The 16,398-nt window shown below is 29.9% G+C and overlaps 1 protein-coding gene across 8 annotated transcripts in view; it reads left to right on the forward strand.

Annotated features, from left to right (window-relative positions):
• LOC105255816 overlaps nt 1-16,398 on the forward strand; it is a 33,019-nt gene that overhangs the window by 15,641 nt on the left and 980 nt on the right. For 4 of the 8 annotated variants that reach the window (XM_025414797.1, XM_011265335.3, XM_025414798.1 and 1 more), the window contains exons 2-6: nt 773-1,826; nt 7,214-7,378; nt 15,189-15,426; nt 15,538-15,831; nt 16,067-16,368. In XM_025414797.1, coding sequence (XP_025270582.1) covers nt 1,329-1,826; nt 7,214-7,378; nt 15,189-15,426; nt 15,538-15,831; nt 16,067-16,281 — 1,410 coding nt within the window. In that variant the 5' untranslated portion in view covers nt 773-1,328 and the 3' untranslated portion in view covers nt 16,282-16,368. Of the gene's footprint in view, nt 1-608; nt 1,827-7,213; nt 7,379-15,188; nt 15,427-15,537; nt 15,832-16,066; nt 16,369-16,398 lie in introns of those variants that run through there. The other 4 variants (XM_025414799.1, XM_011265380.3, XM_011265388.3 and 1 more) reach the window with 4 other exon arrangements.

A 16,398-nucleotide genomic window follows, 5' to 3' on the forward strand; every position in this document is an offset into this window, starting at 1 on the left:
ATCATCCTAAATTTTAATCTAATCGATTAATATAAATTAATAGAAATCGATTAATATGTCGATTAATAGAAAAAGATAATAGAGCAAGTCGTTTTTTATTTTGAATTATATTTATATTTTATCAAGTCATCTTTCTTGGAGCATCAATCTTGTTTAATTATGCAAGTTTCTTTAAATTTTCGTTAAATTTTTTTCTCTTTTTTTATACATTCTTCGTGGGTAGTGTTCGGAGAAATAACGTGATGTTAACTTATTTATATTTCTAGATTAAATTCATGATTTCTTGCTTACACTTTTTAAAAACACGGAAAGCACGACATCGATAAATAAGCGTCGCGAAAAAAGAATCAATCTAGTTCTTGCATATCTAAAATGTTTTAATAAAATTTACATATTATTCGACAGAGTAAAAAAATTCCGAGATACTAACAATACTCTAAAAATATTAAGAATAGTTTTTACATAGAATACTAACAATAAAATAGATGCATATATTTTTAGAAAAATGTTATGGTATTTAAATAGAATAGATTGTTCGATAATTTTGCGCTCTTTCTATACAATATCATTTTTATATAATAATTCAATATTAATATTTAGTAAAACATTGAAACCATTCAAATTTTTATCGGTTCTATTTTAATAATGCGTACAATGCGGAGAGATTTTATCGTTTCTGATACTCCGAAGTTAAGTTTCAATAATCTTTCGTGTATTTCGGTCGAGAGATCGCACGACAGAAGATCATTATCATTCTTTTCATTCGACCTAGATCAGCCACGCGAGTGCTTTAGTACAACACGGCAGTAAGAAGTTGGTAAAAGTTAAGCGCTCTCTCCAACATTTCCGCGAGTATCCCCTGTCGGAGATTGATTGTCAGCGTCTTTGCACGAGCGGCTTAAACTCCGATCCCAATGTTGTCCGGTGTTATATCACGCAGATTTCTCCTGGGCTCGGACGAAATATCATACGCCCAAATTTCTAACATATCGTTAATCTCACAGTACATTTCGCCATGAGTTAAGCGGCTATCGGTGCGCCCAGAGAGGATCGCGCAAAAAAAACAAAGAAAAGACCTTGTGTCGGAGAGACGGCAAAATTCAAAACACGAAATTGTGTATCGATTTCGGAAAAATCTAAAGAAACTAAACATCCCCATACCTCCTTGTGATCGTCGCGCACCGCCACCACCACTGTCTCTCTCTTCCACGCGCATCCTCGAACACGTGATCGAGCGTACCGAACCGAGAAAAGAAAAAAAAACACACATACACACCACAAGAAATATATCGTCGATAGCGATCTGAAATCGTGCACTGAAGTCAGTCATGAATCTTATGTTCCGCAAGAATTTCGGAGGCGAGAGGGGATCCGGTGGTGGCGGACTAGGTGGAGGAGGACTAGGACTAGGGGAAGTTCGGCCTGTCCTGGGCACCGGGGCCTCGTTCGGTCAGCTAGGAACGCGTTTTGGCGCGGCGCGCGTCGGCCAGTCGGTGGTCGGCGGCGCACGTGGATCCGGACGACGCAGCCGGGACTTGGGATACTATCCGTCGATGGGCGATCACGAGCACCAGGTTACGAGCCACGGCTATCGTACTCACTTGTTCCTGTCACCACCCACAGGTGGGGCGCTTGGCTCGCCACCCGAGGACCCGGGCGAGCGGCTGGGTCCGCCGCCGCGTCGCAATTCGGGGCCCCATGTGATCAAATGGGGCGGCGGCGGGCCCGTCGGTTCCGCGCAGGGTGCGCAGACCGCGAATCAAGCCCGGAGAAAACAAAACCAGAAAGAATCTTCCGATCCACCGACCCCGACTGCGTCTAGGCAGGTAGGTGCATAATCGAAAATTCTAACGTACTTAAGAAAGGGAAAAAATGCGATGAGTGACTTTATTTACTTTTCTTCGTTCATAGAAAATTGCCTGCATCTTTCATTTAGATGTACAATTGAACTGCATGATAAGATATTTTATGAAAGAAACATATATCTTAATTTTTCATATTTATCTATTTATGAAGAATTTGCTAAAAATAACATTAATTGTAGCATATAATATGAATTAATACAATGATATGAATTAATACAATTATCAAGCATATTTATCTGTTAATGTCACGGAAAACCACCGTAGTAATGATGTACATATTCTGCAATTAATTCTAATTATAGTAATTTCCTTTATAATCGATCAAAATGATGAGGACGAGACCTAATCTGCGACCGCGACATTATCTGATTCAAGAGATGTGTTATGGCTAGCATGTTCCTAGCAACCGAATCATAGCGATGATTGTATAGCATTATACATATATAAGTAGTTTATTATATTCTTGAACTATTAAAGAGATAAAAAATTAAAGAAATAAAAAATTGTAATATATTACAAGAAAATAGGTTTATAATAATGTAATTTTATGATAATTTTATGTTATATTTACAATAATGATTTTTTTTTTGTTTGCATCGATACATTACGTTGAATTTATTTTCTTTCTCAGATAATCGATTAAATATTTAATCACATCAATCAGTCGTATCGAATCATAAAATTATTCATAAACCTAAATAAAAAAATTATATACATTTCATAATTCTCACAAATACGGTTTAATCGATACTCAATCTTATGATAAATTATTTTATAATATTTTATTTTAATCTTTAAAAAATAAAAATTAATTTAACAAAAATTTTTTTTTTAATTTAACAAAAACTGAGTTGAATATATTACAATCAATGTTAAGTTAATAAATGTAATAAATGTTAAGTTTTTTAAATAAAAATTATTACGCTCAATCGCTATATTATAACCAAATGCTATATGTTATAGTTTAAAGTGGGCCAACAGATAGCGGGGAATAAAGCAAAGTTACGGAAGAAATATGTAGATCATTTACAGGAGAGGTGGCATAAAAAGTAAAACCTAGCTCTACGGCACGCAAAGTCGCTATCTTATTCGCGTCGTGGTAGATTTCAGGAAGGTGTTATAAATTGGCCGCGGTGTAGCTATTCGACACTTAATTCATTGTGCACTATCGACCTCGTTCAAAATCCCCTCATATCGCATTCCATCGCCATGTCTCTTCGTCAATGTTTAGTATGTCGTATTCTACACAAGAGAGAAGACGCTTTCGGGCTTCAGTTGCATTATAAGTTGTAGTATAATGGCGCAATAAAGCTCATGGTCGCATCGCTCGGTAAACAAACAGAATTTAACGAGTGTTTAAATTCAGTAACAGACTGAAGAAATATACAATAAAATTTCATATCCTACAGCGACTCTCAGCCGATCGAATCATTGAAAGACGGCACAGAGAAAAATGTATACTATATTCAAGTAAATATTATTTATTTTAAGTATATCATAAATTGGTATATCCGCAAATATATTATAAGTTCACCACAAGCATTAAATTTAATTGAATATATTCTGAATTTTAGTAAGTGCAGTATTTTAGTCAAGAATATTAAATTAAAACAAAAATTTGGTTTGCTTACTACATGAGTTGGCATAAAGTAAGTTTGATTTTTCTTTGATATACAACTTTACAATATTCTTGAAGTGAAAATAATTTCTTCTTTTGAGTACATGATAATGAGATTTTCTAACACTTGTGATGAGTATATTTTAAGACTATTATCAAGAATATATCCTCTTTATTGAAGAAAACTATTATCAAGAATAAGATTAAGACTATTATCAAAAATATATCCTCTTTATTGAAGAAAACTATTATTTCAAAAAAGAAAAATAAACTGAGTAATCGCTTCAGAGATAATTCATTTAATGATAGTCATATTTTACTAAGGAATGATTATTATTAATTTTAACACTAGAAATTAACATTCTAACATTCGAATTATATTAACATTCCCGTATCATAATAATTACGATCGAATTCAATAAGTCGATGTTTAAAAAATATTGGAAGAATATGAAACGATATATGAAATAGTAAATTCTTTGTTATATTCTTTTCGCGTGATCAAAAAGAACGTGCGGCATGAAAAAACGTAACGTGCGGAAATTCGCGATTAAAGTTCGCTGCGGCTTTTACAATCTAACGAAGACCGCAGTGTAGTATAACGATCTTTGACCTTTACGTTGCGTACCGTGTGAATATTTACCGTCATGTATACCTGCAACGCAATACGATTAAATATCAAAACACTGTAGGCACGCTTTTTTCACGTATTTGAATACGTAAATGTAAAAAAATGTCTCAACGCACGAGAATCGCGTGCGAATTGCATATTTTACTCATACTGCAACATGAGATGTGAAAATTCGCATTCTAATAAATGCGCATTTCTATAAACGAAACAAGTTACAACGATTTATCAATGTTCAAGCTCGCGATATTCTTTGCTTATTTAAAAATAATATATAATGGATATTTATAGAGCTCGGTATATTTTACAAGTCTGTCGCAAATTTCGTTTATGAAAAAAAAATTGCACAAACTGCAATTAGATTTATAAAATTAATACACAATTTTATTTTTTTATATTAAGTTTTAAATATTTGCTTGTACACACAGTGCAAAATAAATTATATTTGTATAATTTCAATTTTTTAACATTTTTGTCTATCTTTAGTTTATCAATTTTCTCGAACAATACCCTTCCTCGAGAAGTTTGTTCTCTGAGAAAATATTATGGAAAAATTTATAAAATACTTGACGTTAATATAGAGCAAATGCATGTGTCTGATTATTATAGATTGATTATAAGAGTGTATTTAATCTGTATGCACCTCTAATACGCCGAGAAAAAATATGACGTTAACGTCTCCCAGTGGAGCTATTTTTGAATAGTTGGCCGTTTAGTCATCCTAATTAATACATACACATAACTTTTATACATAGACAATATGTATATAATATCCATTATTTTTAATATCTACGTGTATTCATACATGTATTTGTTCAGAGACAATAATGCATAAATATTACAAATAAATGTATATGTATGTACGCGATATTGAAACACAATATCTAAGTTTGTGTCTGATTAGAAAATGAGACGACTTTATTTTGCTATTTTATATTCCGATTATTAAAATAATTAAATTACATATTTGAAGAAGCAATTTGAATTTTATAATGACAAATAAATTTTAAAGTCTAAAGCCAAATGTACTGTATATCTAGCTGCGTGTATAAACATAATGCAAGTATGAAATTTGTAATCATTACTGCGTTATCCGACACACTATTTTTATACACTAAAAAAACAGCATAAATTTTTATCGATCCTGTCAGTTTTTTCTCGCATATAAGCATTTCACACAATACATTAATGAGGTACACATTATTTTTTATCATAATGTATATGCAATACACGCATAATAATATGAAATCAGATATATAGTGCATACACTGATAATAATATGAAATCAGATATATAGTCCATATAGTGATATGTATATAGGAACATAAAAAAATCTCACAATTATAACGAAAAATTTAGACAAATTATAACAAAAAATTTAGACAAATTATAACAAAAAAATTAGAATTCTACTGAATAAAATTGATTAAAGGGAATAGAATCAAAAGGAGAATTAAAGTTTTAATTTTTATATATTAAAAAAATAGGAATAAGTTATTTTGTCTCTAAAATATTTCTTTCGTGTATATTCTATCCGATTCTACTTTATAAAAGACGACATTTCACAGTTACCAGGCCGTAGAGGAATAAAAAATTACAAGGCGATGTGATCAATCGTTAACGCCGAGCGTACTTGCAAAATTGACATGCAACATAAACCATGTAGCATCGCGCGTACGTGAACTATAAAACTGTAAGACTTTACGAGAGCCAAGAAACATACGATAGGAAAAACGCGAGTAGATCTACCGATGGTGACCGTTTGTGCTGGGCACAAGTAGTAAAAGATGAGCCGAGTCAGACGCGGAACGCATACGTGAATTCACATGTCGTGCTATGTCTTTTTCACCTATGCATTCACAACCTATTTTTATTTTATTTGAACACGTATTATCTCCTGACATGTTTATTACTGGTGATTTAAATGTATTTGGACAAATCCATGCGCGTGAATTTATATTCACATTATTATTGCACACATACATATCGAGAGCTCATACATATCAATCTCTCTTTTTTATTTTTAATCTTGCGATAATAATCTACATTTTCATAAATCGATATTTTTCTAGCATACAAAAAGCGATTGCAGAATTCTATATAAAGTTCATTTAGTCTTTGAATATACTTATTTTTATATGTAATCAGAAAAAAATATTTTATAAAATTTATAAAAGCAAATCATTATTTACACTCTCTTATAATCACTATTGCAGAATATGTAATATGTATAAAATTGCATAAGATAAATTCTAGAATATGAATATTTTTAAACGTATATATTCGATTCTCTAGTGTCAAAAATTCTAATCTTCCGAATTCTAAGATAAATAAGGAAAAAATAATTTTAACCCGTTTAATCGAATACACTAGTGACTTTCAGTTGTAAGCATTGTGCTTTGGAAAAATTTTTAGTTTTCAAATTATGTGAGTTATTAAATGCATTATTAGAAAATACAAATTTTTATGTAAAAATGTTTCTATCATCAAATTAAATTATAAATTTAAAATAATAAATTGTATAGTGCAAAAATCTAAATAATATAACAAATAATATAATAAATTTTTCAAAAATTAATATGACAAATGTAATTAGGAAATTTAATTATGATAAAATATTAAGTATAAATATTTAAATAAACCTTGATTAAAATTCCTTTCTTCTTTATAATATATAACATGAAATTTTTACCTTATTAAATTGATAGTATTATTGTATACTAAACGTAATAGGTCGTTATATTATATGAAATATATTATTTATTTGCAAATTTCAAAATAATCGAGTTAGTAGATATCATGTGCTTACAATCAAATTAAAATTTTTACAGCCGGAAGCCACTAGATATCAATTAAAATTAATGGATCCACTGGAATGTATTTTTGTGCATATATTCTACATAATAATATTATATATAATAATTTTAAAAATGCAAATTTTTTAAAATCAAATATGAAATATTAATTCAATACTGTATGTGCAGAATTAATATGTGAGAGTAATCTTTTACAATATATAGCTTTTACACAATATATATTTATCCGTGATTAGCGCATGTTATGTGCATGTAATATAATTCTCCAGTTGTATTATCATTTTAGCAGGTGTCTTTCAGCGGTAACCGTGCTTCCGGCACTTACACGCCCCTTGTGGTCTCTGGAAACAGTCCACCGCGAGGCGAACCAATTTCCTTGGCCACTTTGGACCGTGACTGTTTTATCATACCTCTCGCTTCTCTCGAACGTTTTTTACCAGCGGGTGTACCAGTGAGTGACCAAAAAATTTCTTTATTTTGTTTAATTCAAAATAATGTACTTTTTACAGAAAAAATTACCTCCGAATTTATCTAGGGAAGTAAATCTATGCACAGTATATTTTTCGTAAAATTTAAAAGCGAATTTATTAACTAAAATATCGATGAAATATTCTAATAGTGTTAGAATAAATTTTTAATTTTTTAATTTTTTTAAATTATAAACCAATGAAAAGTTATGATAAACGATCATTTTCTTTCATGTTTTTATTGTACTACAAGTAGATTGACTTTCAAAATCTACAAGAATTTCTGAGACAAGCTATATATCAGAAAAACAAAACAATTCTTTAATTCGACGAAACGATTTTTAAATTTTGATGATATAGTATACATATTTGAATTATGTTGTTTGCCTAATTGTCAGACATTATTCTTAAATATCACTCTCGAGAAAAATAATTCGATATATTTAATTTCAAAATACTTCTATTCCCCATTAATAAGATAATATTATCGATGCATTTTTGTAATTATAAAAAAATGGGAAAGCTTTTAACATTTCGTTAAACTTTTTAGCGTTATAAAAAAAATGGGAAAGCTTTTAACATTTCGTTAAACTTTGTAGCGTTATTCAAGCACTAAACTTTAATATTCGCTAATTAATAACCTTGTTCCTTAGGATAAAGCTTATAATACACACAAGAAAAAATTTGATAACAATCAGAATCTGAAGGAGCTCTGTAAATTGTATCTGATATTTTCGCTTATATGTGTATGTACGATTAAAAAATTTTTGATAATTGTATTTATATTTCTTCTATTATCATTTATTTCTCTGATATAAGTTATTTCACATACATCGTACATATACATATATATCTTATATAATTTCAACAAATTCATTATCTCGATTTTACATATGTACATAAAATAGAAAATAATTTAAAACTCACCGATACGATGCGCAACGACGAAGTTGTAGTATAACGTTGATCTGTAAAATATAAATATATTCAAATTATATATAAAGCAGTGTCCAAAATAATTAAAATAAAAAAGAAATATGAAATTAAGAAATATACATAATTAAATTTATCCTTTAAACAGATATTTAATAAAAAATATTATCTAACGTGAATAAAAATTTTTAGTACAAATTATATATAATAAATAATAATTTAATTATTATTTAATAAAAATAACCTAAATTAATAAATTATAATTACAAATCTCCTAAAAATTGTGAAATATCTTATATATTTTTCTTAAATAAAAATTATGAATATCTTTTATTAAATATTTTAATTGCCTAAAATAACATTTTCAAAATATTTTTTATATACATTATAACACATAACAGTATAAAATGGATCATTGTCGCAAAGCATTTGTTTTTACGACAAATAATAAATTAATTAAGTTATAAATTTCTCACCTCACGGTTGCTCTGTCGTTGCCCGATGCTTCCCCGAGCCTGTTCATCCTTTCTTATTTATTCGAGGAATCCTTCCCTTGATTTTTGCTTCTTTATTGACACTCACAATATTTACTCGTGAAATTATAGTTAATTACAATCGCGCGTACACTAATTAGTATAAGATCACGTGGCACTTTGTTTATGGCACTCTCTATATATCACGCGATGAAAGAAATTACAAAAAAAAAAAATTCACTCACGGCGACGTTACATTTGTGTTATATCAACGATATATACTGATCACTGAATTATTATCTTGTATATTATAATATAAATATATAAATAAATATAAATAAATACAGTAGTTTTAAAAACATTCACGAATTATGTTCGAAAATATGTTAATTATAGTTTGCATAATCGACTAAATCTCGCTAAATATACGTTTTGAATTTGCAATGATATGTAAATATCAAGTTTATGATAAGTGATTGATAACTTACATTATTATGATGTTAATAGCAAATATACTTAATTAAATACAATGTTTCTTGATTGTTTATTCCATTTCGTACCTATAATGTTTGATTAATAATTGAAAATTACATCGACACTATTTTGATGCATGCAATATTATATGAATTAAGTTAAAAACCAATTAAAAAATCCGTTCGAAAATACACAATTAAAATTCAATATTGAACTCGATATAATTGATTATATGAATCCGAAAAATAAATGTATTATTGTAATCGGCATATCATAATTTTTCTTTACTCAATTATTTGACTTAATAATTTATATATCACTCTGTATTCTCCAGATTTGAGATAATTATATGTAAATTATATTTAGATTAAAATTTTAAATGCGATGCAAAATATATTCAAAAATACAAGCTTTAGCTTATTAAAATATCACACATGAAAATTATAATTATTTCAATACAGAAGTTAAATAATTTAATTTCTTTAAAAAACAAGTCGAAAAAACAAAAATATATACTTTGATAAGTCGCGAAATTCGTATCTATTATTTATCACAAGAATTAATCGATCGAATGAACTAATAATTGTTAATTATAATAAATAATAATGTTTCAAACTATTTATACGATCATATTTCGAAAGATAATGATATGGACGGAAAACTTGTGCTACTACGTGCTTACTCGAGTGTCAACGCCACACGAATGGCAACAAGGTGACTCTGTGATAGATACGTCATATGTATCATCGAAAAACACAAGCATCAAATTTCGCAATGTTTATTATAATATAAGCTTTATATTATATACTTATACAATATATTGTTATACATCTTGTCCTCACTTACGATATGTTTTCACATTATTTCTCAAGAAAAAACGCGATTGCGAAAAATATTGAAAGATGCTAAATATGATTATTCCCCACGACCAATTGACAATTATTTACAAATTATTAACAATTATTCACTCGTACAATTAATTAATTTTAGCGATTAACGATTTGTAAGCGTATCGATAATTTATTAGAAAGGCAAATATTTTGTACAATTCAATTCCTCAAACAGAAGTCGAAATGGAATAAGATACATTATTGTTTTATCGCGATCTTTATAAATAATCATTTCTTTAAATATATTTAGAGAGAGAGTCGAAAAAATGTCGCATCGCGCTTGGATTTATCTCGTTTAATCTTCATCGATTTAAACGTAACTTTTCTATTACTTTCGAATTGAGAATATACGCGAATCGTAAGATAAAGCAATTAAAATAACGAAAACCATGTGTAAAACAATTATTAATGATTAATTTAAAGATAAAAGAATGTATCATAATACGCGTCATTATTTCGTGACGGCAACGAGTTAGTCACACGATGAACTACACTTTGTAAACACACAGTGGCCTTGATACGCACGACGCGACTAGTGGTGGTGGGAGTGGGAGAGTAAGGAGTAGGAGAAGGGGGACATAGCGACGCGACTCGCTCCACGTGTTTTTCCATTATATATCGAAATGTAATAATGTAATCGTAACAAGTACCGGAAGAATCATAATTATTATAATTATAATTACCTACCCGCGTAATTAAATAAAAAGTGTTTCGTGCAACACATTAATAAAGTTTAATTAATAAGTATAATTCTTTGAAATAAAAATGAAGTGTCTGGAAATAATTTACAAACTGTATTTCTTAAATTATAAATAATATTGAATTATAAATTGTATTTTTTTAATATATTGCAATAAATTATATTTAAAACATACGGGAAATAATTCGTAAATATGTTTCGATTATATTTTCTCGGGCTTTGATTTGAACTTTTGATTAAATAAAGTGTAAATAATCATTTTCAGATCGGAGATCAAAATAAATAATTGAGCAAAGAAAAATAATGTACTGATCATTTATAATACATTTATTTCATCGAATTCATGTGTTAAATTGTATTGTGTAATATTGAATTTTCCGGTATATTTTTTAATGAATCGTTAACTCGATTCATGTAATATTCGATATCAGAGGGAAATGATATATTTTTTGATTGTTAATAAAACGAATATGAAACGAGTGGATGATTAGCGTAGAAGTATCGTGTTTAATTAATAAATATAATTACTGTAAACTACATAATAATTTATTAATCACGTACTATAAATTTATATATCGTTGTAATTTATCAAAATATTTATCGAACTTTGTGAAATTTATTCAACCGAAATCGTTCGAACAGTGTAGTAAACTATACTCAACGTATTTATCAAATACTGCATAATTCAAAGATATTTATCTTTAACTATAATATAATTGTACGTGATAAACTGTATTATGCGTGATACATTAATAATATATATAGAGTCCTACGCAATCGTATTCTGCTAATTATTGCACGTATGATCATAATTAACAATATTTTCGCGAGTGAATATTATGAGTGTCAATAAAGAACAAGAGGATAAATAAGAAAGGAAAATATTCGATGGCAGAGGCAACCGTCAGGTGAGAAATGTGTAATATTTATTATTTGTAAAAACACAGTAATTGTTGTATCTTTGCGACATTGATTATAGTTTTATGCAATGCTATTATATAATACTAAAAAAATTCTCTTAATTAGTTTTATAATTACAACATATCTAATAAAATATACATATATGTAAAAAATTTTAAAAATATTTCACAATCTTTTAAATAATTTATAGTTATTATCTAGATTTTTTTATATAATAATTAGATTATATTATTTTTATATCTTATAATATTTTTATATCTTAAAATATTTTTTCTAGATATTATATAGAATTTTTTTATTAAATTAGCTTAAATTATTTATTTTTTAATAAATGACTTTCAAATTTTTATTTCAAGTATATATACTCCAAACATCAAAAAGGTCCAAATATTATTGAAAAGAAATTCGAAGCAAATAGCATATCATTATAATATATCTGCTGATATTTTTTACATTAAATTGCTGCTTTTTTACATTAAATTTTATCTCCTATTGCATTAGCAGCTATTATTTACACAGTAATATGCCTCAAGTTAGACAGAAAAAAAGGGAGTTGATATTAAATTATAAAAAAGTTTAGCCACCCCATCTATATTTAATTCTCAGCAAACGTTATATATATATATGTGTGTGGATATTAAAAGAAGAAAATTTTAAATAATTAATTAACTCTCTCACCTGTCGGTGCACCGCCGTTGCTGCCCCTGTTCCTCATAATCCATATAATCCGTTTAATCCACGTGATCCAATTATTTCAGAGATATCCACTCATTTTCACATGAATCGCTTTAATACGATAATCACGCATTACTTCCATATTCATTCACATTGACTGCGATTCACCACCTTTATCGAGATTCACTTTATTGCACACGAATATATCACACGAAACACAGATTTCTCGTAGCTTCGAACACATATACACATGTATACTCGCAATGAAACATGAAACGCGACACGAACTTCGATTCTCGGAAACTCGGAGTGTTCGGCGACTCCGAGCGCTGTTTCCGATCGTATTCGACTGTCACTGACATATATATCGATCGGATAAACGCGGCTAATTACGATCATATGATCGGATTAACTGTCGACTCCGATATTCGCACGGCACTCCCGAGAATTTATTCCACTCGGGATGTTTTCGGGACGAATAAATGAACGCGAAACGCCACAATCCTTGACCACTTTACACGGTGCATCCGTTATGTACGACGCGACAAGTTTCGATTCTCGAACGGAAGTGCAGAGACAACTTCACGCCGATGCTCCGTTGCTTCGAACGCTTCTATATACAAATACACGCTAATTGGAAGAAATGGCTAATTACGATTGCGAAGGTCAATTGTCGCGATCCGAAACTTGTCGATCGCTTTACATTACGCCGATATTTGAATGCTTCCCCGTCATTTCTCGATGCTGCGATATTTATGCCGCCATTAGTATCGCACTTTGCTCCCGACTTTATTCGCTAATTACGATTACGCGGATCAGTTATGACGATTTGACACTCGTCCGTCACTTTACGCGTCGTTTTCGAACACTTATTGCACTTACGGATACACTCGAAACGCATAAATCAACACGAAAACTCGCAAAGAAATGTCCAACGTTCCGCCCGCACTCGCGACATTGTTAGGTGACGTTGGTTACTGCAGTTCGCCGAAAATTTGAAATTTATGGCAACTTTGTGACGATAAATTTCTCGGGGTATACGGTTGGTACCCTTCGTGACGCGAGACGAGCAAAGTGAGGCGCTATCGCGGTCCGCGAATCAGCGGAAGATGTCACCGCACGTGCATAACTTGACATATGCGGCAAAAGAGGGCGGAATCAGGATATTTCTCTTTTCTCTTTATATATATATATATATATATATTCAGAATATAAGTTAAAATCTTATGCAATAAAAGGGACTCTAAATAAAGCAGTATTATTTATATATGGCAATCGCACATAGAATTTGGGAGATAAGGTTACAACGTCTCTCTATCTCTTAACGACGATGTCAAAGGTAATGAAAGAAAGACATCGAAGATATTTTCCAATTGTAATATGTTATAAATATACTATCATATCCTGTCAATCTGATGGTAGATTAAAAGTTAGGGTTCGAGCGGTTTAACATTTTTTTATTATAAGAATTAATATCTTCCGTATAGATGTAACATTGAAGATCAGCTGTTAGAGATGTTGAGTTTTTAATCTGTATGCACGAGAATGCGGTTAAGAACATTCTTTTGTCGGCACCGGATTACATCATTGCATTATTTCATATTGATATCTATTCAGGAGACATAGAAATTACGAACTGAATATTAATTACAATTATTATTTCTTCCGAATTAAAAAGGAGGGAATTTTGCACGCACTTTCTTCGACTCGTATATTATTTTTTCTCAGCGAGAATTCATCGCACAATCTTTTCGTTCTCCATACTTCGATTATCAAATTAATAAATAAATTTTATTAACAAAAGACATAATCGCGCAAATAAAAACGGAATATTAAAAACATTATTGATTACATTGAAGCTTAAATTGCGCGAAAATTATTTAATTTAATTTAGAAAAATGTTTATACCAAAAACATGTCTATGTTCTATCTAAAAGATAGAACTAATTTATTACAAAAATAGGACAGTATACACGCATACGTGCATACACGCACACACATACACACAATAGCACTAAGATGGAAAAAAAACAGAAATACTTATTTAAAAAAAATTAACAATTAAAATTAATGTAATAGTATAATAGTATAAAATAAATACTATTAAAATAAAATATATTTTATTAAGATATTATTAGATATTTCGTTACAAAATATATATTTCTTTCGTTTATAATGTTGAATTTAGTAACACACTATTACTGATAAGAATTGAAAGCTATGTGATAATATCGACATTAGTTTAAAGAAATATATATATATATATATATATATATATATATATATATACATTATATAGTTCTTTAAAAGAAACATAGTTTGTTTGTAAACAAAATGTGTCAGCCTGAAAGAGTAGCTGTGAAGGATCTCTTATTTTTATTCATGTTTTGTTATTTTTAACTAATTAATAATTAAAATAAATATATGTTAGTTAAAAATATCTCTGTTATATTTCTATTTAATAAAAATTTAAAGGAACATTTAAAATATATTCTCAAAATTTTTTTATATATTATGTATTCTAAATGCACTATATCATGAGAAACTGTTTCAAATGGTGCATGTATGTGTGCATATGTGTATTTTTGATAAATTGTCTAATGAGAAACTGTTTTGATGAATATATAATTTTTGTGCAACAAATCTTTGAACATTACTGTATCATTTAAATAATAATATTCCCGTCTTTTCTGTGTTGCAATTTTACTTCCTAATTTTTTATTCAAAGCATGCTCCTGTCGCTGACAAGAAGAGACCAGGAAGTCCTTTGTCGGTTCTCGAGGTTGAGGATCCTAAGCAATGTGTTCTCGCGCATTTTATGACACCATTGGAGCCTCTGGATCCCTTAATTGAATCTCCAGTATCTCGTCCGCTGGTTCTACAACGCGATACCGCCGCAGAACTAGTTGCTGAGTTAGCACCCTCTGCGTCGCAAAGTATTTTGCTTACGAATATGGAGAAGAACAGTATGTAAAATTTTTAGAATATTCAGAGAAATTCAATTCAGAGAATAATATGTGACAATATGTAAAAAATCCTTTTCAAGATTATTTAATTGAGATTTTTATCCGTTTCAGCGGATTTTCCGTTCATTACGTATTATCTAATAAACAAGCAAAACACGGAGCCTATGGATTTTTACAATGAAGTGCAATGCGCGGCCTTACGTAAGTTCGATCCCCGAGACCTCAGATATGCGGCCAATCATACATTGGATCTGTTCAATGAGGTAGCAACTATCGCAAGACCGCCACTCGAACCACCCGGTGGAAGACCACCCATTCCGTCCACCGGCTATATTGTGTCGATTTTCAAAGTTTTTGAGGGTGATGACGGTCTTAAGTTTGAACAAAATTGGCTCTATTGGACAGGTAAATGAGTGCATTTCTTGCCATTTTTTTATATGTACAATTCGAGATCTCTTAAATATTAAAATTCTGTATGAAATGATGAAATTTTTCTTATTTATGTAATGCTGTTGTATTATATATGTCCATGTCGTGTATCTTAAAATAGTTACACTCTGTATACAGGTGTATAGAAGCAATTACTCTCTGTTTTATTTTGGCACTATATCGAGATATTATATATCACTTTGTATTATAGGTGCACGAATGATATATCGATACTTGCCAAAATCGGTGGGTCTCAGGCGTATCACTTTGCACAAATCGATATCGCAAGGCGATAAGATGTATCTATTAATCTGCGAGTGCTCGCAGTTGCAAGACAATTTATCCGCTGCGGCAATACTTTTACCGGCACTTCGCGCACGTCTGTGCGGATACACCGGGCTTTATAGACCCTCCGTGTGTTTCTGATTCCTTACCCAGCTATTAGAATCTGCGAGGAGCATTGTTTCAAATTGCATTACATGCATCTCTCCACAGGAAAATTCAAGCGAAACAGTATTTATCAAATTTCTCTTCAGTCTATAT

Source organism: Camponotus floridanus, unplaced genomic scaffold (genome assembly GCF_003227725.1).
Source record: "Camponotus floridanus strain SB8 unplaced genomic scaffold, Cflo_v7.5 scaffold9, whole genome shotgun sequence".
NCBI classification, from domain to species: domain Eukaryota; kingdom Metazoa; phylum Arthropoda; class Insecta; order Hymenoptera; family Formicidae; genus Camponotus; species Camponotus floridanus.